This window comes from Hydra viridissima, unplaced genomic scaffold, assembly GCF_058129835.1.
Source record: "Hydra viridissima isolate aposymbiotic clone 2 unplaced genomic scaffold, HvirCarnegie_v1 scaffold_12, whole genome shotgun sequence".
NCBI classification, from domain to species: Eukaryota; Metazoa; Cnidaria; class Hydrozoa; order Anthoathecata; family Hydridae; genus Hydra; species Hydra viridissima.
The window spans coordinates 8,285,307-8,312,273 of NW_028324311.1; the positions used below are offsets into that span (position 1 = coordinate 8,285,307).

The 26,967-nt window shown below is 29.1% G+C and overlaps 1 protein-coding gene and 1 pseudogene across 6 annotated transcripts; one reads left to right on the plus strand and one right to left on the minus strand.

Moving 5' to 3' along the window:
* Positions 1 to 3,827: 3,827 nt before the first annotated feature.
* Positions 3,828 to 8,729, plus strand: LOC145194242 (tyrosyl-DNA phosphodiesterase 2-like). 6 transcript variants are annotated; one of them, XM_090068342.1, is made up of 6 exons: positions 3,828 to 3,925; positions 3,999 to 4,120; positions 6,366 to 6,673; positions 6,787 to 6,890; positions 7,635 to 7,811; positions 7,920 to 8,729. In XM_090068342.1, coding segments are annotated over exons 4-6 (765 nt in total). In that variant the 5' UTR covers positions 3,828 to 3,925; positions 3,999 to 4,120; positions 6,366 to 6,673; positions 6,787 to 6,888; the 3' UTR covers positions 8,506 to 8,729. The 6 variants fall into 6 exon arrangements, with proteins under 6 accessions (XP_089924468.1, XP_089924469.1, XP_089924470.1 ...); XM_090068343.1 differs by having other exon boundaries at positions 6,791 to 6,890; XM_090068344.1 differs by having other exon boundaries at positions 6,835 to 6,890.
* Positions 8,730 to 24,149: 15,420 nt separating this feature from the next.
* LOC149881082 (uncharacterized) lies at positions 24,150 to 25,633 on the minus strand (annotated as a pseudogene).
* Between the last annotated feature and the right edge of the window lie 1,334 nt (positions 25,634 to 26,967).

Sequence of the window (26,967 nt, forward strand, 5' to 3'; positions counted from 1 at the left end):
TATTTTTTACAATATTCCAATTTTTTTTTTTTTTAAAATGCCAAATTTTAGTTCAAATATATAATAAATCTTCAAGTCGAGTCAAGATGTCGTTTTGCCTATCTTTATCGGTTTTAAAAGTTAATCCTTCCCAATTGTATATATTATCTAGATGTCTAACTTCACAAAAATTCTGTAAAGACAAAGTGAAGCAACACTGTTCTCCAAATTGACCCCCAGGTTGAAACTCTCCCCACTCCTGATTTTTTTACATTTAATCAATCAAATGCATTAGTAAACACAATATATGTTGTCAAAAAAAATCTGAACTAAGTGCTAAATATGTATACTTCCAAAATTAAAACACATAATTTTTGGCTTTTTTTCTTCCAAAGTTTTAATAAAGTCAGCCATTATTGTAGTCAAAATAACCCATTAATATTTATTTATTTCATTTACAAAAAAACCATAATATAAATACATTTGTATCACAAATGATATTTAAGTTAATACTTGTTTAAGTTAAAATTTACCACAGCAGATTTTAGCTCTCCATAACTTTTTTGTCCTATGTTTCTTTTATAGTTCATCCAAGTCTTTTCATAGCTACCTAAGCTAATATTATTGCAATCTACAAAGGTGAGAATGTGACACATTAAAATATGTATTTTCCATGAAACTGTCAAGTCATAGCTAAACACATCTTTTGTATATAGTTGAAGACTAGAAAATGAACTTTTGAAATCTTAAATTTTAACAGAAATATCTGTACCCATTTCCAAACCAAAAACAGCTGATTTCACTAATGAAAACTGTTGTTTTCTCGCAGCGAACACAACGTTTCAGCTCTACATTTTCTCTTCTCCTTAAAATTCCCTTTACAAAAAGTTTTCCTTCAATTTATACTATACAAAGAACCTCAAATATGCTCATAAAATAAACCGCTTAAACTATATTTACAACATATCAAATAAACTACGTCAATCAAATCCGCCGTAAATAGTTTCTTCACGCAATTCAATTACACTCCTCCTTGATCCTTCGGGATCACATTTAATTCAAAGCAACTCTTGCTTTGCGGAACATCACAACAATTGTTTCTTTTGCGGATCCAAATCTCAAATACCGCTTCTGGCAATCCAACTACAACGCCAGTCGCACCCTCTCGTCAGGCTACTCTGCCAAACACGAGAAACGTTTTAGATCAGCAAAAGAGACATCCATTTGTTCCTCATCTCTCATCTTCTGCTTCGTACACAACTCATGCCACGTAGGCATCCAAAGGAAAAACTCGATAAATAGACATCTTCGATTCTCTTCACATCCTTCTTATCTGCTACTCACAAACAATCGAAGACTAAGTATTACTTCGCAACAAAACTGGAAAGAGCACTGTCAACTCAACGCGTTGCTTCTCTGCAACAACTTTTGTTCGCTGCGACTAAATTGCGGGATCGGATATACCATCGTATTTTTCAAAGATGTTCTAATTATTCGAAGATGGCTCCATCATGTGCCCGGTTAGCTTGTTGTTTTCTCGCAGCGAACACAACGTTTCAGCTCTACATTTTCTCTTCTCCTTAAAATTCCCTTTACAAAAAGTTTTCCTTCAATTTATACTATACAAAGAACCTCAAATATGCTCATAAAATAAACCGCTTAAACTATATTTACAACATATCAAATAAACTACGTCAATCAAATCCGCCGTAAATAGTTTCTTCACGCAATTCAATTACAAAAACTTATGCAAGCAATTCATTATTGGTAAAATATTGATTGCTGCAGTTAAGGTAACATCCTTCTCCAAAATATCTAACAGGAGCATAAATCAATTATAATTGTTTCCATCTAAACCTACACCATGATACCCTCTCATTAATATGTAATGTGTTTTCAACCAGCTTTGAAAAGCTGGCCAAATGTATTAAAGCAAAGTACAAAGTTTATCCACAATTCCCATCATAATGTGAAGCTCAGGTAAAGGAACAACGTGTTCAAGAAAAGTTTCTTGATCTTCTTTTAAGTAAATGAAATGAGGATTTATTACATTTTTGTATTCCTGCATTTTCAATCTTTTTTTTCCACCATATACATATTGATCAAAACATAAGTCTTTGGAGCCAAACGTTCTTAGTTTCCCTGCTTCAAGGGAGCATTCTCCTTCACAATACAGGCATATTTACCAGAGTGACTTGAAAGTTCTAAAAACACTATTTGCACACTTTAGGTTTTAAGAAGTTTTGACCACCATTTAAAGATATTCAGAATTTCCTGCAATTCAGTCATTTTAACATTAATAATCGATTCTACAACACTTGTTAGATTCCTGTGTAAAGTAGAACATGATTTTTTGGTTTTATTTTTAGAGAGTTCTAATGCATTTGATAGCTCCATAATATTTTGGAACAAGATATGATTAACTTTCTTTCTTTTTGACTTAATTTCATTTACTCCAACTGTAACAGAGAAAAGATTTCCACCTGTAGACATCTTGAACTGCTCTACACTTACAATGCTTTCACTCTCCATTTTATGTTTTAACAATCCAGATGCTACTTGTTCTGCATGTTTATCTCCAAGTGATTCACTAATATCTACTATATTGGTTACAGCTTTACTTTTGCAACATTCATGAGAAACTCCTCTAAAATTAATAGTAAAAATTTTATAACAGTTTTTGAAATAAGTAAAAACAATAAAAAATATATTGAATCAAACTATAAATTAGCATAAAGAGAAAAAATGTTTTAACTGATCTTATTTTAACCCTATTTTTAAATTATAAAATCATAAATATAAATAATCTATGCTAAGATTTAAATAGCAGAGTCCACAGATTTTTTCAGCTACATTTAAATTATTTGACCCTGGCTAATTATTTGTCTGGATACATATCAGAGGTTCGCCTAATAGTACTCCTATTTACCTGAAATACATTACTTTCTATCAAATACATTATTCTACCTGAAGTATATTATATAATATCAATATGTGTATATATATATATATATATATGTATTATATATATATATATATATATATATATATATATATATATATATATATATATATATATATATATATATACATATACATACACACACACACACACACACACACACACACACACACACACACACACACACACACACACACACACTGGCTAGAGAGTATATCAAAGGTACTTTAATCTATATATATTATAATGGGTTATTTTGACTACAATAATGGCTGACTTTATTAAAACTTTGGAAGAAAAAAAGCCAAAAATTATGTGTTTTAATTTTGGAAGTATACATATTTAGCACTTAGTTCAGATTTTTTTTGACAACATATATTGTGTTTACTAATGCATTTGATTGATTAAATGTAAAAAAATCAGGAGTGGGGAGAGTTTCAACCTGGGGGTCAATTTGGAGAACAGTGTTGCTTCACTTTGTCTTTACAGAATTTTTGTGAAGTTAGACATCTAGATAATATATACAATTGGGAAGGATTAACTTTTAAAACCGATAAAGATAGGCAAAACGACATCTTGACTCGACTTGAAGATTTATTATATATTTGAACTAAAATTTGGCATTTTAAAAAAAAAAAAAATTGGAATATTGTAAAAAATATCGTTATTATACCGATAAATATCGGTATTCTCGTTATTTTTATGTATTCCGATAAACCGATAAAAAAAAGCCGATAATATCGTTTCAAACGATAAGTTATCGTTTGGTATCGTTTCAAACGATAACTAAACCGATATTATCGTTTCATAGACAAAATCATATCGTTTGATATCGTTATCGTTTCATATCGTTATCGGTTCAAAATATCGGTTCATACCGATATACCGATAACGATACGCAGACCCTTAGTAAACACAAATTAACGTCAACGTGACAAATATCATGCATTAACTCACTGATAGACGAACCCTAACATCTTAAAAGTTAGTCATAATTCACTAAAGAATAATACACTATGAGCCTTCTAATTTTTTAATTATTGTATTTATCATCTAGGTAAATTATGTCAAAGTATTGGTTCTCCCTGGTAGAGCCGTTCAAATAAATGGTCGATTTTGTATTGTTCAGTAAAATTACTTCTAAAGAAAGACTAAAGGCTTTCGCTGAATACAGCAAAAGTAACAAAACTTTTAGTAATTCTCAAGCTATAGCTTTTTGTATCTTAATTTCAATGATAATTTGAGTTTAATACTTTATGAAAATGACCTACTTCTACTATTTCGGGCTAGAAGCATAGAACTCACACTTGCCAGTTTTGTTCAATTTTAAACCAAACATTTTTTAAAATAAAGAAATGAAAAATCTCCTCTGATTTCTGAGTTAAGGAAATGACTGTTCCCTTATAAATTACCAGGTCTACTATATCAATTACCATATTTGGCATTAAAATGATGAGTCCAACCAGATAAATATTCAAACTTTAAAATAAAAAGTACTGGAAAAAGCAATTTAATTCAGTAAATATGGTTCATTTCTGACTGCTAATTGCGCTTTATTGGCATCACAACTTATTAAATCTTTAACAAGTATCATAAAATTCCATGTTCTTCAAAATAATTAAAAAAAAAAAAAAGAAATTGATGCAATCTGTCAGGTCGGTCTCGCTTCTATAAAAACAACTTAAGGAATAAAATAGGGAATTGACGATCTGTGCTCCAAAGTTTTTATTACCGTTTGACTATTTTAAAATGGAGTTAGGAGAAGGACCTCATACCAAAGATAAGAAAATGTACGTATGAATATACATTTATATGTGCGAATATATATATATATATATATATATATATATATATATATATATATATATATATATATATATATATATATATATATATATATATACATTCCCATGTAATAGCTAACATCTTGCAAACTCAACTTCTCTATAATATGCATTAAATTATAGCTCAGCTCAGGTTCTTTAATAATAACTAGAAATTGAGAGTGTTATACACCACTGTTCAACTCTAAATCTAAAGCATTTTTCTCTTTACAATTAAAAAAATTTATGACAACTTTAAAAAACGAAACTTTACCATCAAATGAAACCCTGATAAAGGCTGGTGTTGGATCTAAACCATAAAAAGTTTACTAAGTCTAACATATACAAAATCTCAAATTCATTTGATTGTTACTGTCAATTCACACTTATACACATTGTAATAATTAAAAATAGTTTTCTAATTCAGAAAGGCAACCAATATTTGGCTCTGTGGAAAATTTACTTTCTATCCTTTTGGTAGAATGGCAATCATCTCTTGTTTTGTTTTTTGATAGTTCTAGCATAATTTGTAGTTGCTTGACTGTTTTGCGCACCAGAAAATAAGTTTTATCATATTATTTTCTGGTTACTTTGGGGGGATTTTCTCCTGTAGATTAACAAACAGTAGATCCATCAATCAAATATCCTGTAGTGATTTTTTTCTTTTAAGATTCCAGAAGCAACCTATATAGAATTTATATTTCAATATAACTTCTATAAGGAATCAAATAATTTATTTTAACAATTTAACATTTCACAAAAAACAAATTTAAAAATAATTTCAAGTACTAAGAAAATAGTTTTACATGTGCTCAGCTTGAAGAAAATCTATTATAAAATGTTTTTAAGTGAGGATATATTTGCAAATAACCAAGTTTGCCTAACAAAAAAAACTAACATTTTCAAATGCTAGAAATAATATGTTAGAAGTTTGAGAGCAAGCAGAAAGTAAAGAGTTTTAATACAGTTTTAAAAGTCATTTGCATCTAAAATAAATATTATAACAATGCATTTTAATTTCAGGAAAACTTTTTTTCTGAAACTATTTGGATTTTACTCTTATATGTTTAAAAAAAAAGAAAAAAGGTTTGGTTTAATTGCCATGAAATAAAGCTTGATGGTCTCTTTGGTCCATACAATTTTGAACTAGAAATGTACCAGATTTTTAGATTGAACAAATGATTGTCTGTTTTTAAAATGGAAAATATATACTAAATAGTTTTTATATTAAATATATATTAAATTGTTTTTAAAATGGAAAATATATATTAAATAGTTTTCATAGTGCTTATAATTTTGTGAAGTTCTTGTTCAAAATGAATTTAAAACCAAAAACATGCTAAGAAAAAACTTATAGAAACACATAGGTACCTTACCCAATAACTGAAAACATGACATTAAATATTTGACCAAGATCCAAAATATATATTTTTTAGTATTTTACTAAATAACTAAATTTAGTTCAGACTTGTATTAAAAAAATAATAAGTTATCAGAAATGAATTATTAAATACCATTGGAAAAAAAAAAAAAAACTAGTAAAATCAACTTTCATATTGATTTGGAAAAATTGTATAAGTGATGCAGCAAAACTACTTCAGGTTTCTTAGAAGTTATGGTGAATTGACTCTGAGGGTTTTTCATAATGTACAAGAGCAATTTACGTTCAGCTTGCAGAATTCAGGTATGTGCTCAAAAACCACATGCATTTTTGGAATAGCTAAATGCTCAGGGCCATATATATGCTTTTTTCAATTCAGCAATTTTGACTGAGTAGTTAAATCCTTTCAAGATGTTTTTGTATGTGTTTAGAAATCATCTTTTTACTTGTTTTTTTATTGCTTGTTTCATATTTGGTTTAATTGTGCATCTGTTACCTGTTCCTTGTCTGTTCAAAGATTCTTTGCAGGTATGTTATTTTACAATTCAAGGTTGAAAAGTGCAGATAGAGTTCAACATGCGTAATAATATTGTAGAGATGGGAATTTTTTTCAAGTCTGTTGCTAATTTATATAAATTTAGTTAGATATAGAAGATGGCTCATAATAAGTTATGATATTTATTCTGCAGCTGCTGAAGATTCCACTGGAAATAAGACTGCTTATCTTGCTGGTATTTAAATGAATGTGAGTTTTTTTGGAACAAATTTACGTACACTTTTCATGCTCTGGTCATGAGATTGTCTGTACAATGTTTGAACTATGATTTTACTAAATAATGTCATTGTTCCAACTTAGATTTATGTAAATTAGTTCAAAACAAAGAGAAATACAGAGTGAAATAATTTTTTAAATAGTACTAAAAGCATATTGAGCAAAGTTAAATTTTTCTGTCTTAGATCTTTTATCACACACCTGCAATATATTACCTTAAACCAATTTACCACATGTTTTTAAGTCTTGTTTTAACAAAATGAATACTATCTTGAAGTATGATATATATCGAAATCAGATAAATTTTAAAAATTCTTATCAGTCACATTGCTTCTGTAAAAAAAAGAAATATGCAAATCAGGTAATTCTTTTTAATCAAAATAGTATTTTTCATAAAAAAAATGCTTTTATTATCTTATAGAAAGAATTTTACCTATTGTAGTTTTACAAACCATTTTTGTGTATTATATACATAATTTTTTAATGTTTAAAAAAAGTTTTCCTAATATATTTTTTTGATACACTAGCTAATATATTTTTACTGAGTCAATTTTGAAAGCCCTTATTTTTCATCAGAGTTCGATAAATAATCCTTGAATACACATATTCATATTATGAACATATTCATATCACATCTTTATTATTAAAAATAATTGTCTAAATGAATAAATTACAGATTTTCAAATGTCTTAAGAATTTTTTAAATTTATAATTCAGGGTGATTTCTCCTTATCATTTAAAAGTTCTCACATGGAACATTGATGGTTTAGATGAGCGTTGTATTAATCAGCGTGGCTGTGCGGTATGCATCATTATAAATTTGCATTCTCCAGATGTTGTCATGTTACAAGAGGTTCTAGAAGAACACTTGGTGATTTTCCAACAGTTGGATAAGTAAGTATTGTGGAAAGTATGTGATATTGTGAATCTATAATATTTAGAGAATTAATTTCGCAAAGATGTTTTTTCTCATACATAATGCTTGGTTAAATTTTTTTATAGGTATGAACTTTTTCCTTACCAAATTAATGCATATTTCAATTTAATAATGCTAAAGAAAGATATAAACATTGTTAGGACCAGGTTTGACGCAGAAATTTTTAAAAACAGCAAAATGGGTAGAGCTTTGTTAAAGTGTGAAATTCTTTTTCATAATCTTCCAGTTTTGCTGATGACTGCACACTTGGAGAGTTTACAGAAATATTCTATTATAAGACAAGAGCAAATGCGTTTATGTTTTGAGACCATTTCAAAATATCCACAGTCTACGTTTGTTGTATTTGCTGGTGATTTAAATATCAGAGAGCACGAACTTAAAAATATAGGTCCATTATCTGCCGAAGACGCATGGGACTCAGCAGGTATGAACGTTTCGAAAAAGTTCACGTGGGATATGTTGTTAAACGACAATAAAACGTTTCAAGGAAATTATCCCAGAACAAGATATGACAGAATGTATTACAGAAATTCATCTGAAATACAAGCTAAGGTGTCGTGTTTCGAATTAGTCGGAACAGAAAAAGATAATTGTGGACTATTTCCAAGTGATCATTTCGGAATTCTTGTAACATTCCAATTAACGAAGTAAACTTTAATTGTTGGTTTAACTTTGCGTCTGGTTGTCATGACAGTTGCCATATTTGTTTGTTAAAATCCTAAGTAAAATTTTTTTCATTCAATTAGATAAAAAACATTTAAAATGATTGATTTTTTAATTGCTTTTGTACGACTATCAAAGGTTTTTTATCTTAACTGAACTATGAGAAACTTTGTATTATTAAACGGATTCTAAAAGATCTTTTCAAAATTTAATAGAGTTAAATTTAATGAGTTAACAGAGAAAAAAAATTTGATGAGTTAGAATAAAATAACATGGTTGAAGGTAAAGATGGCGCAGCATATATCGCAGGTAAAACTGGGGCTGTACGTATTGCGGCTAAAACCTGCACAACTGTTTTTCCAGCTTTTATTTTATGAAAGTAAAATAAAGACGCTTTAACTCTTAAAACAATGAAAAATAATCTTGTCATGTATTCTTTTTGTAATGTATTACCAAATGTAATGTATTCTTACTTTGGCATTTCGTACCAAAATGAGTACGAAATAATTTCGACTATCTTGACAAACATTTGCTTAATTGCATAACCAACCCTAACGTCATCATTTTGGAATGGCTGAATGACTTCAGTTATCACTGAACCTTTCCTGACAATATTCACCAATTTTCTTGTATTACTTTTGGCATGAGTTGAATTGTACTAAACTAATGGAAATTAAGCGCCCATGGGTAACAAAGGTTTTAGCATGAAATGGAAAACAAAGTTATTTTCTGTAAGATATATATTTTGGTCGAAAATTGCGAAATTTCAAGTTTTTATTTTTCTTTTTTTTTTGTGTGTGACGTATAACTCTAAAATTATGGAACAAAACAATACGACAACTAAAACGATAAAAAGTTTGTAAAGTTGGGTTTTTTAATTTAACTAAAAAAATATATATTTTACGTAAAATCAAAGGAGAAAATAGACATTAACAGGCCATCTGAGAACAATTAATATAATATAACACTTTCGCATACTAAGTAAAGTTTGAGATCTAACACATCAATTTCTACTTATATCAGCCAAAACCTAAAAATCCACCAAAAACCCAACCTACTGGGTTTTTTCTCTAAACTGAAACCTTTTCATTCATAAATTAGTTTCCATTAACACTAAAGATGCTGCTCTATAATTTTCTATTGATGATAAAATGAGGAGTTTAGTGTTATATTTCATAACTGAGACATTTTTTTTTACTTGGAACAGTAATATTCAAACTTAAAAATTTAAAACGGCCATCAAATAATTTAGTTATTTGCGATTGCGCATCTTGATCTTAAATGTCTGTAAATTTGTAGGGGGGATTTCAGCTTTTTATCTTCCTAAACAATTTCTAGTTTTGCTCCAAATAATGCCAAAGGATGACAAAAGCCTTTTAATGGATCCAGAACAATCTGGACAAATGTGCAATTACCGTAAAAACCTTGCAAAATTTGCAGGCCAATTTTAAAGCCTTAGATTCCTTCATTTCTATAATTCTTCATTAATTTGCTATTGATGTTGTGCTTTTTACACTATCATTAAATAAGTATGTAGAAAAACAATTAGCATCTTTTAGTTTAAATGTAGCCAGGCGAAAACTCGACTTCATTTAACCATTCCTCAGCTTCTTCTTCTTGAGTTCTATTCAATTTTCTTCTAAAGTAAATATTGAATATATATTTTTATATAAGTAATGCTATAAGAGTAGTAAACTTAAATATAAATTTTCCCAACAGGGAACTCTGTTATTTGTTTTATCACATACAATATTTTAATTTTTTTATAATTTTAAATTAGTTTCATATCTTGGATCTTATAAATTGACCAGATATTGATATAGAATGATTGCTTTCTTAGACCTCTTTAAAAAATCATCTTTGTATAGAGCCAACTTTTTATATCTGAGGCTCTACCAAATTTCTACTGCTTTAGACTATATTGTATTATATGCCTAAAACTGCAGAAAACACAATTATTTAATTTATAATTATGTAAATAAAGTTAATGATGTTATGGTGTCAGAAATATGTAGTTTTAATATATTTATTATCATCAAACTTAATACATTCAGCAACTAACTAAATAAACTAAGCTATTTTCCTTATCCAATGTAGTACCAAATACTTTCAGTTTTGCTTGTAAACTTATTGCTTCTCTCTATATTGACAAATTATCAATTAAACTTCCAATTGAAGGATCGATGGTCTACATATGCTCACCTCTCATGCAATATTCTGCTGTTTTTGAATGGCTTCCAGCATCAACTGCAGAAATGAGATATGGTTTGCTTCCATTATGGAAACTATGAGCAATTAAAGGATCGTTACCGACCGTACTCCAACCATCTTGAATTATGGTAACAGCATAATCATTAACAAAAATATTTTTCATTGAATTGATTCTTCATTTACCTTTACTAAGAGTTTTGAGTTTACTTTCTATTTGGTGGCACTTACCCAGGCCTTTTTTTAACTGTATGCCATTTACAAATTTATCTGTTTGTCATTTACACATTTATCTATATGATATGTGGACGATGCATTCAAAAAATTGTATCCAAGCATGTAGTGGACTAATGCCATACTGTAAAGTATTAGGTTTAGGCTTAAATGATTCTGTGGTTTTGAATTCCTGCACTATAACAAATTCATTGTGAGTAGCTCCACATATTAGACAAGCTTGGTTTTATTTTGTTAATATATTTAAAATATTGCCATCAATTAGTGTCATAAAAAGAGTAAAGCTGATTTAGATCTTTTTATTATCAGAGAAATAAATTTGAACTCAGAAGATAATAACATCTTATGGAACAATCGCACTCCTCAATTTGTGCGGTTATCTAGACCGTTAAAAGTCGAATACATAAAGGAATCCGCTCTGATGCTTCCAATCTCTTGGCTCGATCCGATTTTTTGATATATGATAACCTTGGTCGTCCAGAAGATGTTGATGGAATTGCATCATCAGTAAATGTAATTTCTCTTTTCAACCAATCTGAATTTTTACTTTTAAATCGGCATATTGTTCTTTGACAATCTGACTATTTTCGTTCAAAAGAATTGTACAAACAACATATTTTCTTTTGAATATTATTGCTAATAACTACTGTTTCATCATTTCCAACTTTTTGAATGACGTGCTCAAAAACATTTGAATTTTTCTCATTTATGTCTTTCTTTTCCAGCCATACATTAGATAAATCCTCATATTTGAAACGGAACATCACTGCAAAAAAACAGATATATTTTAATTGGGCAACTAGGGGCAAATTTTGAAAATTGGAATATATTCATGAACATTACCGAAATTCAATCGTGTAAAAATATTTCTGGAGAAATACGGAGATTTCAAATGTAAAAGTATTTTTGGAGAAATACGGAGAAATTGTAAGTGTAAAAATATTTTTGGAGAAATACGGAGAAGTCAAATCAATGTTTTGAAAAATGTCAAGGAAGAAAAAAATTCTATACACGCGTTTATTTCTTTTATATAATCAATATAATAATGCAGTATTTTAATTTAACTAAATAATTTTAAAAAGTATATACCTGTATAAAAATAATTTTCTTCATAGCAATCAAAAATGTTAATTATTTCAAAAGTTATCTATTATTAAATTAACAGCTCACTTTACGCTAACTCACTGCAAACTAAGCTGAGATTAAATATATCCTCAACTTGAGCGCATATTATAAACAAACTAGGCAATTAATTTTAAAAATATATCACGTTTATTATCACTTTGATGGATTTACTATAAGGTACCGCATTAAAGGAAATCTTTTTAAGAACTTAAAAAAAATGGGTTTATGCCAAAAAACTGGGTCCCAGAAACCATAGTGCAGTGTCACACTAAGTAGAGCAGATGTAACAGCAAAGCAGACATAAAATTTGATGAATCATTAATGACTATTGGCGCAAATATTTTAAGTATAACTTTGTCAAGGGTTAGGATAAGACAGTGTTACGTAGTGATGTAATTCATTGGTGCATCACAGCATCTTATTCAATTTCAAAAATTCTCTCATACACAAAGATTTTGACATGCGGTTGCGTCTTGATGATGCAAGGTAAACAGTTAAAGAAAATTAAACTCTCTCAACATACGCTTCACTCGCTGGAGCAGCAAGCAGATCTTAAGCTGTAGGAGATAATTCTGCATATAATGCCCTTCTATCATTCCAGAAAGCAAATGAATCTTTAACATAAATGTCTTTTATCTCGCTAATATATTTGTCAAAATCTCCTTGCACATCAATGAGGGTTGTGCTGTTTGCTGTCAGCGTCATGTTCTGGAATTCTGTTAGCTTGTTAAATCGTTTCATCTGAGATGCAACAATTTTCTTAGCATGACCACCAACACTGCTGCTTTGCTACTTCTTTCAGAACTGCTAGATAAAGTGTTAGGAAAATAACTATAAAAACCCCAACTAATCGTTATGCTTTTCTAATAATTAATTGATAAATTGCACAGTGCCTAAAAATGTGCATTAATAATGAACTACATAAACTATGAAACTACATAAATTATGAAACTACATAAATTATGAAACTACATAAATTATGAAACTACATATATTATGAAACTACATAAATTATGAAAGTGCTTTATAGAAAGTGTGAAAGTCATCAAAGTTTCCACTTTCCACCTCTCAATAAGTAAATAATCAATTGTTACCTGCCACTGATGGATCTAAATATCTTGCTGCTATCAGCTGGAGGTGAATTAAACCCGGACACTCCAGGATCTAGAATGTAATTAAAACACTTTTTAAAATTTTCAAGAAGTGATTTACCGAGAATTGTTGTATGTGAGCTCCCAACTCCAAGAAAAGTATCAAAAACTTTCTTTCAACGTTTAAAATTTTGTTGGTTTGCAAAATATCAATTTACTGGGAAAATGGTTATAGCAATTCGTGAGGCTAGAATTATTTTGTTTTATCTCCCATTTTAAACGTTAAAAGAAAGTTTTTGATTTTTTTCTAAAAGTAAAAATTACTTAAAATTATAGCTTTAACTTTAAAGAAGTAGATTTAGATAATTTGTTTATGCAAATTATTTGAAAAAGTTTTAAAAATAAAGTGTATTTTTAAAGTAATCATTACTTACTAAAATTAATAACTCATGTTTCAATTTTTCTTTTACTAGCGCCATCTTCAAATTTCTAATCATACTGCTTGGTCAGTGTGACTGAATCAACCAGGAAGAAAAATTATACAAATCAACTTACCCTAATAGCAAATTATAATTCAAGTTTTTCTTTAAATTTTCTTAATAACTATACTTGTGTAGTTGTAATGTATAGTTAAATCACTTGTTGCCTTGCTACTTTATGTTTTTTAATAGCTATTGCTTAATGTTTCTACAGCTTTACACACAATCAAATAGCATTGATGCTTCTCACCTGGAACTAGGAATTTCTTGCCTCAGGCAGAAAGCATATTTTAAAGTTTAGGAATATTCACATACTGCATTGGAGAGTCAGATCCTATAAACCATGCATAAACTGCAAGAATTCGGTCATTATACTCTACAGAATCTGTAGACCATTTATCGGGTCTCTTGTCAATAAACTCCCGTAATGTTTGTACTTTCGCAACTCCATGAGCTGAATCACTTAGTTTCTGTTTCTTTGCCAAGTTTTTATTTCCTTTCAAAACTCTCATTTTAAATTCTTTATAAACTTCTGGATAGCTTGTTCTATGGTGAGTATTTAAATTTGTTATATTTTTTCCACTAACATCAAAACCACAAACTTATTTTTTTTTAGTTAGTTTTTTATCGTCTACAATACACATACTTTTACATTACTATGACAAATAATTTTATCAATCATGATTTCCGCTTTCTCTTTTTCTTATGGTATTAATATATTCGTGTCTCCTAATTTTATTTAGACTGGTAGGTCAATAGTCCCCTATCTGTACTAACTGAATTAAAAACGTTCTAAGAAGTGTTTAAAAAAATTTTAAAAGCAATTAAGTACCTTCTTTAAACCTCCTCAGGGTTTCAATACATTCCAGAAATTCAATTGGAGAATAAAGTGTCATTTCGTCCAATGATCTTAAAACTTTGGCACAGTTAGGTCCATCAAAACCACCACCATTATAGATATGCCTGATAACCGTTTTCTTTTCAAGAAACTCCATCAGGTTTTTATCAGTGAAGAGGAGATCAAAGGTTTTACTAACATGGTGTTCATAAATATGATATTCAGGTGGTTGAATTATGTTGATAATTTCTTCAATCAACAGACATGGATAAGTAACATTTTTATAATATTGCATCCGTATACGACGTTTGTTATCAAATTGGTATTTTTTGAATTCATCTGCTACTAATCCAAAAGTCCTTTGAACTCCTTTTTCATCCATCGGCTCATCACAATAGCAACACGAATATTTTCCACTGTGACCCTTGATTATAGAAAATAACTTATAGGTATTGCTTACTTAAAATATAAAATATAAATGTAATAAGATACTTACTGATAATCCAATGATGATGTTGATCAATTTAAATGATAACTTCAATTGATTGAGTTGAAGGAGTTAGAAGAGTGTTTTCAGATTGTGATGATTCTCTTCTATGTTTCGAACTAAGCCTAAGATAATCACTTTATTGACCCCGGTGTACTTCTGGTTTCTTGGTTGAAAATCTAATACTGATAGGTCAAACACGTTCATGACTATCTTTAGAGATCCCTGCCCTCCATCAATACCAACGTGTACAACAGAATCAAAAATATCCATTTTTCTTAACTAGCTTCAATTTCAGGAACAAACCAAGTGATTTGCAAACAAGAGGAGAAATACCCTTGAAAAATGACCCCTGATTGAGAGAAATTATATTTTGAAAAAAAAAAAATCTTTATTTTGAATTCAATCATAAATTGTAATTAGGCTTCAAACTTTTTCAAAATATATTTTGACGCTAAAAAGATACGGCCTCATAAAGTTTAGGACCCCCTCATTTTTTGAAATTTTTAAATATTCAGAAAAATGGTCAAAAAAAAAGAAAAAAGATTTCTATTTCATGTCAACCTGCTCGAAAGAGTGGTTAAAAAAATCTGAAGTAAAAATAACTTCAATTTAAAACTTCTATAAATGAGCAGTGCGCTGTGCTTTTAGTTTTATATATCTTTGAAGTGTTTTGTTAAGGTTTCTCTTAAATTACCGCAAAGTAAGTTTGACAATAATACCTCGGATTTCTTGCTTATTTGTAAGTACTACATAATGTATCCCAAATAGTATAAAGATAATCTTTAACTACCGATCCTAATAGAAAAAAAACTATTTCGTTTTTATTTCGTTTTTTTTACATTAACTTTAAGTTCTTTCGTTTTTTAAAAACACCATTTGTATTTCGTTTTCGTTAACGAAAATAACACTAATTACATTACATAGGTATTTTTTAATATAACAAGGCCTCGTTGAGTTAGAAACTCTTAATTGCAGTGTTTGCATTTCAGGCTTTTATTCTTACAAAATAGATTCCTGACTGAACTCGTCGATCCATACTTCTTCATTTAAATATCGTGTATTCGATTAAGTAATAGTTTGGATAATTTCTTGTTGTCGTATAAAAAAAAAGACGATTTTAAAAAAGGCATCGAAGTTAAAAGAAAAAAAATTACTCTCCGTAAAAAAAAATAGAGTTACTCTCCGTAAGTTATTAGTAAAGACTTATGTGTGAGCTGATTTGATAGAAAAACTTGGAACTAAAAGTATAAAATAAATTATACTTTGTCAATTGTTTTTATATTTAAAGATAAAAAATATCTGACGCTGTTAAAAATACCTTTAATGTTAAATTACAAATAGCAAAGAAAGTAAAACTATTAAGTTAAAGACGTGGTTAATTTTTGTTTTTTATTTTTATTTATTTATTTTTTTTACGTATAAAGAACTTTTTGCCAAAGCTCCCTAGTGTTAAAAGCTTACACGAGAATCAATACAAAATATAATTACAGGTTGCGGGAAAAGACTGGCAAACGCATCTCTCAATTCATTAGTAATACCTTCTAGACCTAATACCCGAGAAAAAAAAACCGGCTAATACTACTAGGAATTTGTTTAACTTCCTGCTAATACGGCTAATCCTGGTAAGTTTTTGCTTAATACGGCTAAACTTGTTAAGTTTCCCATTAGCCATGATGAAATTCATAAACGTCATCTGCAGATGACGTTTATGAATTTCCTGCTAATCCCTTGGAGTTTTCTACTAAGTACCTACCAGGATTAAACGAAATACTTAGTAACTCATGTAGTTTAAGGCTAGTCTCCGTAAATTTCGGGTTTATTTCGTTTATCTGAGGGTGACGTAAAATTGTGCCGTTCAGATCCCGCGGGATTTTTCTAAACGTTTATAATAAAGCGGTGACTAAAAAAAGTCCGACAAGAAAGTTTTCTAATTTTTTGAGTATATATTATGAGTTCATAACATGTTATGAATTAGTATATAATACAATAATTTATAACAAACCACATTATGTATTATTCAAATCTTGAATACTTATTATTTGCAATAGATTTTTTAAATTGGATGTAAATTGTGTTAGTGTATTTTACAAAATTAGTGCTCAATGTTCAGAACAGAACATAGAAAATAGAAAGTGCTCAATATATATATATATATATATATATATATATATATATATATATATATATATATATATATATATATATATATATATATATATATATATATATATATATAATATTTAAACAATATCTAGATAATCTAGATAATATCTAAACAAACAAAAAATCAATAAACCAATTAGCTGGATGATTATTGTTAAAACAAAATGAATAAAAAATTATGATAAATTAAGTAATGATAATCAATACATATCAAATCCTATTTAACAAAAAATAATTACTAGAATTTAAACTATTACTCCAATAATATCACAAAGGATGTTTTCAAAACCAATTGCAAAGGTTTTTCCAATTCATTTTGATGTATATAAACATTTGACAATTGCCATAATCTTTAAACTTATTTAGCTGCTTTTAATAAAAATTATTTGTTAATTCAACAAATCTCCATGCATTTTTTGTCATTGATTTATAATGTATTTTGAATAATAATTATTTTACTACAAAAGAATTTAATAAATTGATTTCTATTTCTTCCAAACAAATCGATTAAGTTCGTTTTGTCAACAGTCTACTAAAGACTACTGCTGATTTTGTTAATTTATTTATTTTCAATCTAAATCTTTTTCTTTCTCGCAATATTTTCATTTTTTTTAAATAAACCTTTTCTTTTTCTTCATTTTCTCCAATTTTACTTATCTATACTATACAAATTAAACATGCTATCAGTCAAATTTCAATTTGTTGTATTTAAGCAGGATCCATCCTCCTATAGTAAAATAAATCTCACAATCTATATAATTATAAAATATACTTGTAAATAATTTTTTTTTTTTTTTAGTTATATAGTAGCATTGTAAAATAGTGATTGATTTCTTTGACCAGGAAGTTCCATCAACTACATTAAAAAATAAAAAAAACCATGAAAAGTACTCAAAAGAGACTATGCTGTCAAAATATATTTGGCAACTGAAAGAAAAAAATATTAACTTTAAATTAACCCTTTGTGGTCCAAGGTGTGACTGATTTTTTTTTTTAATTGTTTTATTTTTTCGTTAATTTCTGATAAATCTACACGCAAAAAAAAAAAAGATTTAATTTTTTTATTTGGCTGTCTTAAAAATTACTATGGGACAAATAGGTCCCGACAGGCATTATCTAAACCAACAAAAAGTGTGTATTATTTACAATGTACAAATAAAATTGTTCATTCATGAAACTCTTTAAAGCAGTTTCTTTTATCGTTTATACATAAGAAAATTTTACAAGTGCTACACTTGAAAAATGGCCTGGCTTCAATCTTCTTTTTTGACTTCGCACCGTCCTCGTTTTCCATCGTGCTGTGGCCAATTAATTCCAAGATTTTCTTTATGAATTGATGGCGCTACTGAATAATTTGACTTTCTTCTTTTGTTAGTAGTAAGTCTGTTGGAAGGAGATGATGTCATTGGTCTGCCAAGTTTTGGTGGCTTCCCTTTTACAACCATGGATTGTCTTCCCTTTTATAACCATGAATTTAAGCTTCAATCAACCTGAAGGTTGATTGAAGCTTGCTCCACTTTCTACCTTGCTCTACATTATAGTCATTTTTACCTGAAAAACTATTATAAGTATCACAGATATTGCCATCATATGAATACTCAGATGATCATAATCATACTCAGATGACTCATATTCAGAAACATCTACTTCAACTTGATTGGATAAGTCATCATTACACTGATGTTCAGCTTGCAGTTTATCTAGTTCAAAATTCTCATCATCATCTGAATAGTCAGATAAATCACTGCTGTCTCCTAGGAAAATATCTTCTAAGATTATTTTTGCAGCTTCGGCAGCGGTTCAAAGTAGTTATTTTTTAAAAAAATTTTTAAAAAATAACTACTTTGAAATTTATCAACTTTGGTTTTTATAATTATTTTAAGAACTTTTAGCCTCTGCGAGCGAGAGCGCTAAAAGCGAAAATTAAAAATTATTTTACGCCGCTTAACTGCAGTATTACCAAAGTAAACAACCTAGAACAAACTTTCACCTATAAAATTAAATATATATTGATCAAATTACTATTAAAGAACCATAAAAGTACTATATATGCCGCAAAAAGTTGGTTTGAGATATAGCCAAACAATTATAGAATTGACATAATCAAAGTTTTTGAGTTTCTTAACTTCAAGTGAATCGCCGTAGAGCTTTAAGTAAACTGGGACATTTATGTCCCATCGGACCACAAGGGATTAAACTGGTCTATTCTAAAAACTGCGCCTACCTATAATAACATATCTCAAAAATCTATATTTTGTTAACAAAAAAAGTTTGAAATTATTACTTATTTAGATCAAGAAATATTACTAAATAAAAAAAACTGAACTTATTTCTAATTGCAGACATAAAAGTACCTTTTAAAAAATTATAAAAACAAATGAGCAAACTTATTAACCAAATTCATTTAATTCTAAATACATATTAAAAATAATAAATTTATATATATATATATATATATATATTTATATGTATATTTATATGTATATATAATGACCACACGCTCTATTTTGTTTATTAGGAATAACTTCCATCACACAGTGGGCCAGAATTCACTTTTACTGGACAAAGTTCATACCTAATTTAATATTAGGGCTATATTGACTAAAATTAGGATGAGTAATAATATGATGTCTGCGCTTCTTATGAAGGTGTTATTTTTTTAATTCGTTGCTATGGATGCCTAATTTTGGGTAGCAAAAACATAGTTTTTTTTTAAGATATTTTTACAAGTGCTATGTTCACCAAACTTTACATAAGTACCAATATGAGGTCACGCTTTTTAAAAAAGTAAACATATTTTTTATTTAGTTGCTATGGATACCTAATTTTACTTAGCAACAGCTAAATTTTATTAGTTGTATATGTTTTATTTGTGCTAAGTACACTATTTAGCACGTGTTTTATTATGAAATCCTCCCTTTGATCCTCGCTCGCTGAAAGCAAATCTTTTTTCAGTTTAATATGTGTTATTAAACGTGTCATATTAACTAGTGTTATTACACGTGCTATTACTCGTCGCTAGATAAACTTGGTTTCCTGTAAAATAATTATATTCTAGCTTAGTTAATTAGTTTTTCTAATTAGCAGATTTTACAAGCGTCTACATTACTTTTCAAATTTGTATGGGTATTATTGTACCCATGCATTCACAATCACCGAAAATCTTTGACAATGTATGCTACAAGTAGTACAAGCTTAGTAAGTGTTAGGTCTACATATTTAAAAATACAAATTAATTATGTACAACATAAATAAGGCGAAATTACAAAATAAAAGAATGGCTTTCTTTTAAGAGTTGCACAACACCATCTGGAAAATTTTCTTTTTTAGGGTGCTTAGGTGATCGTAAAGCACTGATTACTAGATCGGATGAGCACATAAAGCGCCGTAAAAGATCTTCGTTTGTCTTTAAACGCGAACACTTCCTTTTTTAAATTTTTTAAAGTCTTTATTTCGTGCTTCTAAGGCCTCTTCACTCATCATCCCAATTGGCAACACCATCTCATCAACAACCTGCCACCCAATGTATCAAGATTTTGTGCAAGCTCTGTGGCATGTAGTACCAGGGATAAAGTTTTATAAAAAGCTGTGCTGTTTCTAAGCAATAGTCTTTTAATTTATAGGCATCAATCATAAAACCAGATGACAAAATACAAAGCACAACATATATCCTTTTAATTAAATGCACATCAACATTAATAATTGCTGCTGTTTGTTCAGCATTTCTGAAGAAACGTCGGGCAGTATTGCCACTATTTGATGATCCAGAACCACCAGACCTGGGGATATCAATCACCAGCCCAACTTCATTTCTGAACCGAGATTGAATTAAATTCTTTTTAGCTTTAACTTTTTCTTTGTCTGCATCTGACCTTGATGCCCATTTCTTCACTCCAGCTTTGTAGCCGACTTTTAACAAACACTCCATGCTACGAATCCATGCATGAAGTGTTGACAAACCATACTTCAATCCGGTAGGAGTTAATGGCAAATTGCAAACAATATTAAGTTGGTTCATTTGAGTTGGTATTGAACCACAAACTGAGCAGCACTGACTGGAATTAGTAATTGTAGATAATGCAGTGGCTACTTTTCCATCTATCATAGTAACATCAACTTTGTGAAGAACAGTTAAGTTTTCATACTTAGGCAAAGCAGTTGTAGTTAAGTTTCCAATATCATTTTCAAGAAATTGATGCTCTGCATTCATTACATCAGTTGTCTCCTTTACAAACCTAAACCGCACAATTCGGCAGTACAATTTTGATGACGGATGTGGATTTCTCCAAACAATCTTCTCCACTTCACCAGAGAATCCTGTCAATTCAAGTGGTACAAAGCAGGTAAGAAACAAACTTGCTTCTTGGACAAAGCTTCTGTTTTCCAGCTCGTCAGTAACTTGTGTATAAATGTTTTGCCCAGTTGACCCATCAAAACCTACCTTTGAGCGCAGAACTAGCCTATCAAAAACAAACGAATTGATAACATTATGTTGTACTTCCAGCAGCCGCAGAACAGTATGATCTACCAATGCTTGGAAATTGATGCCTGCAGAGTAATCTGTTGCTGTCCATGATTCACGACTAGGCAAACACCTCTATTTCTCCTCACGTACATCATTGTATGGTGGATATAAATTACTTTTTTTGCTTTTCGCATTGTTTCTTAAGCGCTGATACTGAGATTTGCTCATCTCATTATCTAACAAAAGAGCCAACGCTTCTTCAGATGTATTATCAGAATGATCTAGTTCAGCATCTTTGTTATTAGCCAACTTTATTGCTATCTGAGCATCTTTTCTTCTACCTTCTTTCCACAGGTGTGTGCCACTAGCAAACAACAGCTCATAAGAATTTGAAGCTGACAAAGTTGCAACTTTTCTTTTCTTTGTTTTTGAAGACGAATCTTCAAATGGTAATATAGGTCTGCCGAGTTGTTTATTTTTACTCTCCTTCATTAATGTGGTATTAAAATCATTTTCAAGCCAAGCTGAATTCTTCCTAAATAAACTTTGCATCGATTCGTTTACTTCGAGTCCATCTTTTACCATATTCAGAAATAAATAAATGAAATTGACTCTCAAACTTTTTGCCTTGAAGCTTCAAATCATGTTCTTTAATAAAGTTGTATACAAGTATACTGTCTTCTTTTTTATGTATTGACAGACTGTTGAGTCTGATAAACTGGTGAATTTCGTTTCTTGTGACACTCATTAAACCTAAATAAAAACAGCAGTTCAACATCTAAAATGAGTAACCCCAACCAAACCAATTAAAATAGATTATTAAATCCATTTGGTTTGACAAGCGCTAAATTAACAAGAACTAAATTTGAATTACGATATCTATATATGTATATATATATATATATATATACATATATATATATATATATATATATATATATATATATATATATATATATATATATATATATATATATATATATATATATATATATATATATATATATATATATATATATATATATTATTGTTCAGTACTACGCTTAGTATGAGTAAGATCGTATTATATGTTTTCCGCGTTTTTTAAAATTTTGTGCAAATAAAAATTTTTGAGCGCAATTACAGATTTTTTGTTAGGAAAGAGATGTTCAAATGTGAAAGAAAACCAAGGTGGCGCCTAGTGGCAGCCATATTTATGAAATTAATAAAGGAAACATAGAAGCTTCAAAATATCTAAGTATAAAAGCAAGATGTAACAATAAAAAAAAATACTTTGTCAAATAAAAACAAAAGTCATACAATAAAATATAAAATAATAAGCTTGTTTAAAGTAGCTGCAACTTTGTTAATTACATACCAATTTGAGTCAAACAACTTTTAAAATCCAGATAATATATAGAGTTATAATATAATATTTTAAAAAGCGCGATATTTTATGTAAACGTTATTTATTTCCATCGATTTTTTAAACAAAATTTTTCTCTTTATAATTTTTTTTTTTGTAATTTACATTTGCGTCTACTTCAACCACATCATTTGTATATGCATTAAAATTTTAAGTGTATATAAACAGTTTTAAACTGTTTTATAATATCTATATAATTGTTTAAAACCATTATGACATTAAAACTCTGACTTTGGTTTTTATACTATTGTCCAGTCAATGGCCCACTGTGCATCGACAGAAACCATTCTGTTTATGCGGTCATCAAAAAACCTTCCAAAACAAAATCGCTAAGTATTACCGAGTTCTCGACACTTAATTGTACGTCGTTGAAAGAAATAATTAAACTTCGGATTTTCTACCCTACCTTCTGAATCAAAGTATGAAAAAACAATATAATTCAATATCGATGTCTTTTAGCTTGTAGATAACTAGAAAAGTTGTGCTTAACAACTTAAACCCTTATTTTTTGAAACATTCATCTTTAAGTTTAAGGACAATATGAGTCATCCACCATATTTTTGTCAATAATATTTTTTTCAACTTAGCCCAACTTTTGATAAGTATTATTCAGCTTAGACAACAAATTTTCAAAAACAGTTTTTTTAAAAAAGAAGTTATAGAAGATTGGACGAACTACCATAAGAATTTGGACTGGCCTTAAATCACCTAAGTTCCTAGTAAGCTTTCGAGAATAAAACAAGAATAAAAACGAGTTTTTATATTTTATATGCCATCTTTTATTTATTCAAGCGGAAGTCGAGTCAGCTCTAAAACAGCTTTTTCAGAATCAATAGTTTGACAAATTAGTTTTTGTAATTCTATAGTGGAAAAGCTCAAGAACATATGGGGACGATTGCGTGGCTTGCAATTTAATTGATGAATTTTTTTTAATGTTTTATAATGTGGTTTTAAATGTTAATTTTAACTCGATATAAATTCTAGCTTTTTCTGTATCTTTCTAGCATCTTCTGTAGTACAAGTTCTAGCATTTTCTGATTCATAGTAATATGTATGGTGACGTGTTTTTTTATTTCCGATTTTATTCTTGTCTTTGTTTATGATTTTATATTGCTTACAATGTAACTTTTTCTTTTTACTGAACAGTCTTATCATAGACTTTACAAAAAATTAAACAATGTCACTTGGGATCAATACTGCACGATGTTGGGCTTAATAAGACTTATTTTAAATTTGGTATGACCCAAAGAGGCTAATCAAATTTATATTTTAGGCTGCCACGTTTTATCCATGTTGTTGGTGTAGGCAATTTTGTTTTTATATCCTCCAGGGGGACGCTGGCTACGTCCTCGATGTCAGGAAACATAAACGTATTTCTTATCTTACTTGCTCTCATAAATTTGACAGTTGCCATGGAGTGATTAACCTCTTCGATTATTCCAACATAATGATAAACAGTTTTTTGGTGTTAAATTTAACCAACACAAAGTTATTGACCAGGAATATTCTATCCAGAACAATCACATCATCTACATCAAAATCTTCTTCCGATGAATCGATTTCAACAAGGGCTTCGTCAGAAACGGAAACATTTTCTATTTCATCATCACTGCTAATCTTCCTGCTTCTTTCTTTTTCTTCCATTTCAATGAGTCTTTTCTCGGGTGTGTCTGTCAATATTCTAGTTTTTCCTTTCTTCCGTTTCATGCCATCCAATTTCCTGGGGCCGGCCTTCGGGTATGGCCTTACTAAATCAGGTGTTACATAGATAGCGCCCCTAGTCTGGTTTTTAGATGAGATTCCATTTGAGATGGCTCAGTGACTTCCATATTTGAACTTGTACGATCCTCTAGACTCAGATTTTTTTATGTTGAAGGCTGTTCCATGATAGGTTGGTCGGAAATCAATTTTTCTGTAGCAATACTATTCTCTTCCGGCAAGCAGCGATCAGTTATAGAAGAACAAACAAAATCTTCATCAGAAAAAATGTTTGAATTGAATGGCCAAATGCCAGGTTTTTCAAATCCCTTTTGAATATTTTGCAACTTGAATGCAAGTGGAATGGCTTTTGCTGCTAATTTTGGGATTTCATAAATTGTTAAAGTTTTGCCAGGATTGCTTACCATCCAATCTGTTACAACAGTGTTATAATAAGTTTTAAGTGGTCCATAGACAGTCAGGTCTAGGGATTGCAGTTTTTGGCTGCAGTGTGGTGGGAAAGTCATTAAAACAATCCCTGATTCTTTGCAAAAATCGAGAACTGGTACTGAAATATGGCTCTCGTGATTGTCCAGCAGCAATAGAACTGGCGAGGAAGGCGTTGGTTTTGCGTGTTTTGCAAAATGGTATACATATTTAAAAAAACATGGTGCAGTCATCCACCCTGAAGGATATGCCGCTCCATCTGAAGCAACAGGTGCATCATTTAGCATATATGTTTTGAAATTAACCCGTGGGAATATGAAAAAGGGTGGTATTGAGTTACCCAATCCAAAAAAAGCTTCATACATTCATACTGTTCACTTTGAAATTTGTTTAGACTTTTTGTTGGCTTTAAAAGTTAGTTAGCTTCATAGCATCTTTTTTCACAAGTCTAAACTGGTTCCTTTTTTTTTTTAGGAAGTTCAATGAAAACTTATCAAAAATTGTCATGCGTGCATAAACCTGTTGTCAAGTATATTGAATGCTCTGTAGGGCCAGGGTTTTATCTTCTATTTTTTAAAGAAGACAATCAATATGAAACATCAAACTCAATTCATACCTGCAACAATAGTTTGTTGTTATCAATAATCTAATTGAGATATATATTTTTTTTATTTTGACTTTAAGTAGTGTTTCTTTTAGTAGTGAAATAGGTTTGTTGAGAAAAAGAAAACAAAAACTTCTTGTGGATAACAGGTGGATACGATAAATATCTATTAAAAATTTTTAATTTTGATACAATTATTAACTGTTTTTGGATAACTGTAAATAAAATTTTCCTTTTTTTTAAATCAGTTTAATTGAAAAAGTTCATAATTCAAACATGAATTTTTATTTTAAACATTTTTGTTTTTTAATTGCATTTACATTTTTTGATTTAAATAATACTAGATAAAGAAAAGATAACAAAAAGCTATTCAAAACTTCATAATTCCAAAATAAGGTTAAATAAGTTCTTTTATTATAAAATATATTTTATTACAATTATATCAAGTTACAATAATATTTTTAAATATTTCATTATAAATACAGGTATGGTCGAATAATAGACAAAGACAGTTGACAAGTTAAAAGATTTTCATACCTAAAGTTATGTAGTAAGTTATTCGTTGGTTATGACCATTGTTCATTTTACTTTTTTAAAAGATAGGTAAACAATCTAACATTTTTTTTCTGTAATTTGTTAAAACTGGTTTTCAAATGAGTGTCTTCTGCAATTTTCACTTACATATAATTTTTTTAAAAAACAACAATGTAATTATGTAATGTTTAAAACCCAAATAAAATGTGTGTGTGTGTGCATATATATATATATATATATATATATATATATATATATATATATATATATATATATATATATATATATATATATATATATATATATATATATATAGACACACACACACTTATATTTTTAATTTTTGAAGCTATGGGGAAATGATAATGAAACCTTTTCATCATTCTAAAATTATGGTGAGTTGGGCGATTCCATCGTTACATATGGGACATTTCAACTTTCTTAATGCCAATCTTTTAGTTATAAATTTTTTATCTTAAAAGATTAAATGTTCATATAGCTATGTATCATCCAAAAATCATTTAATTGTTCAAATGTATATTTTAAATTATTTCAACTATGAGTTGTTTTGGAACAATATTTCATTATATAGTGTGTTACTTACGGGACTCAAAAAAGCATTGCGCTAAACCTGTTGTTTTCATTTGGATCCTTCAAGCAAATTATTTA

Excerpts from the sequence above, each read along its gene's own strand:
- LOC145194242 (XM_090068339.1), top strand. The coding sequence starts at position 4,691 with ATGGAGTTAGGAGAAGGACCTCATACCAAAGATAAGAAAAT. Across the intron at positions 4,732-7,634 it reads CATACCAAAGATAAGAAAAT|GGTGATTTCTCCTTATCATT; the intron begins GTACGTATGAAT and ends TTTATAATTCAG. Across the intron at positions 7,812-7,919 it reads ATTTTCCAACAGTTGGATAA|GTATGAACTTTTTCCTTACC; the intron begins GTAAGTATTGTG and ends ATTTTTTTATAG.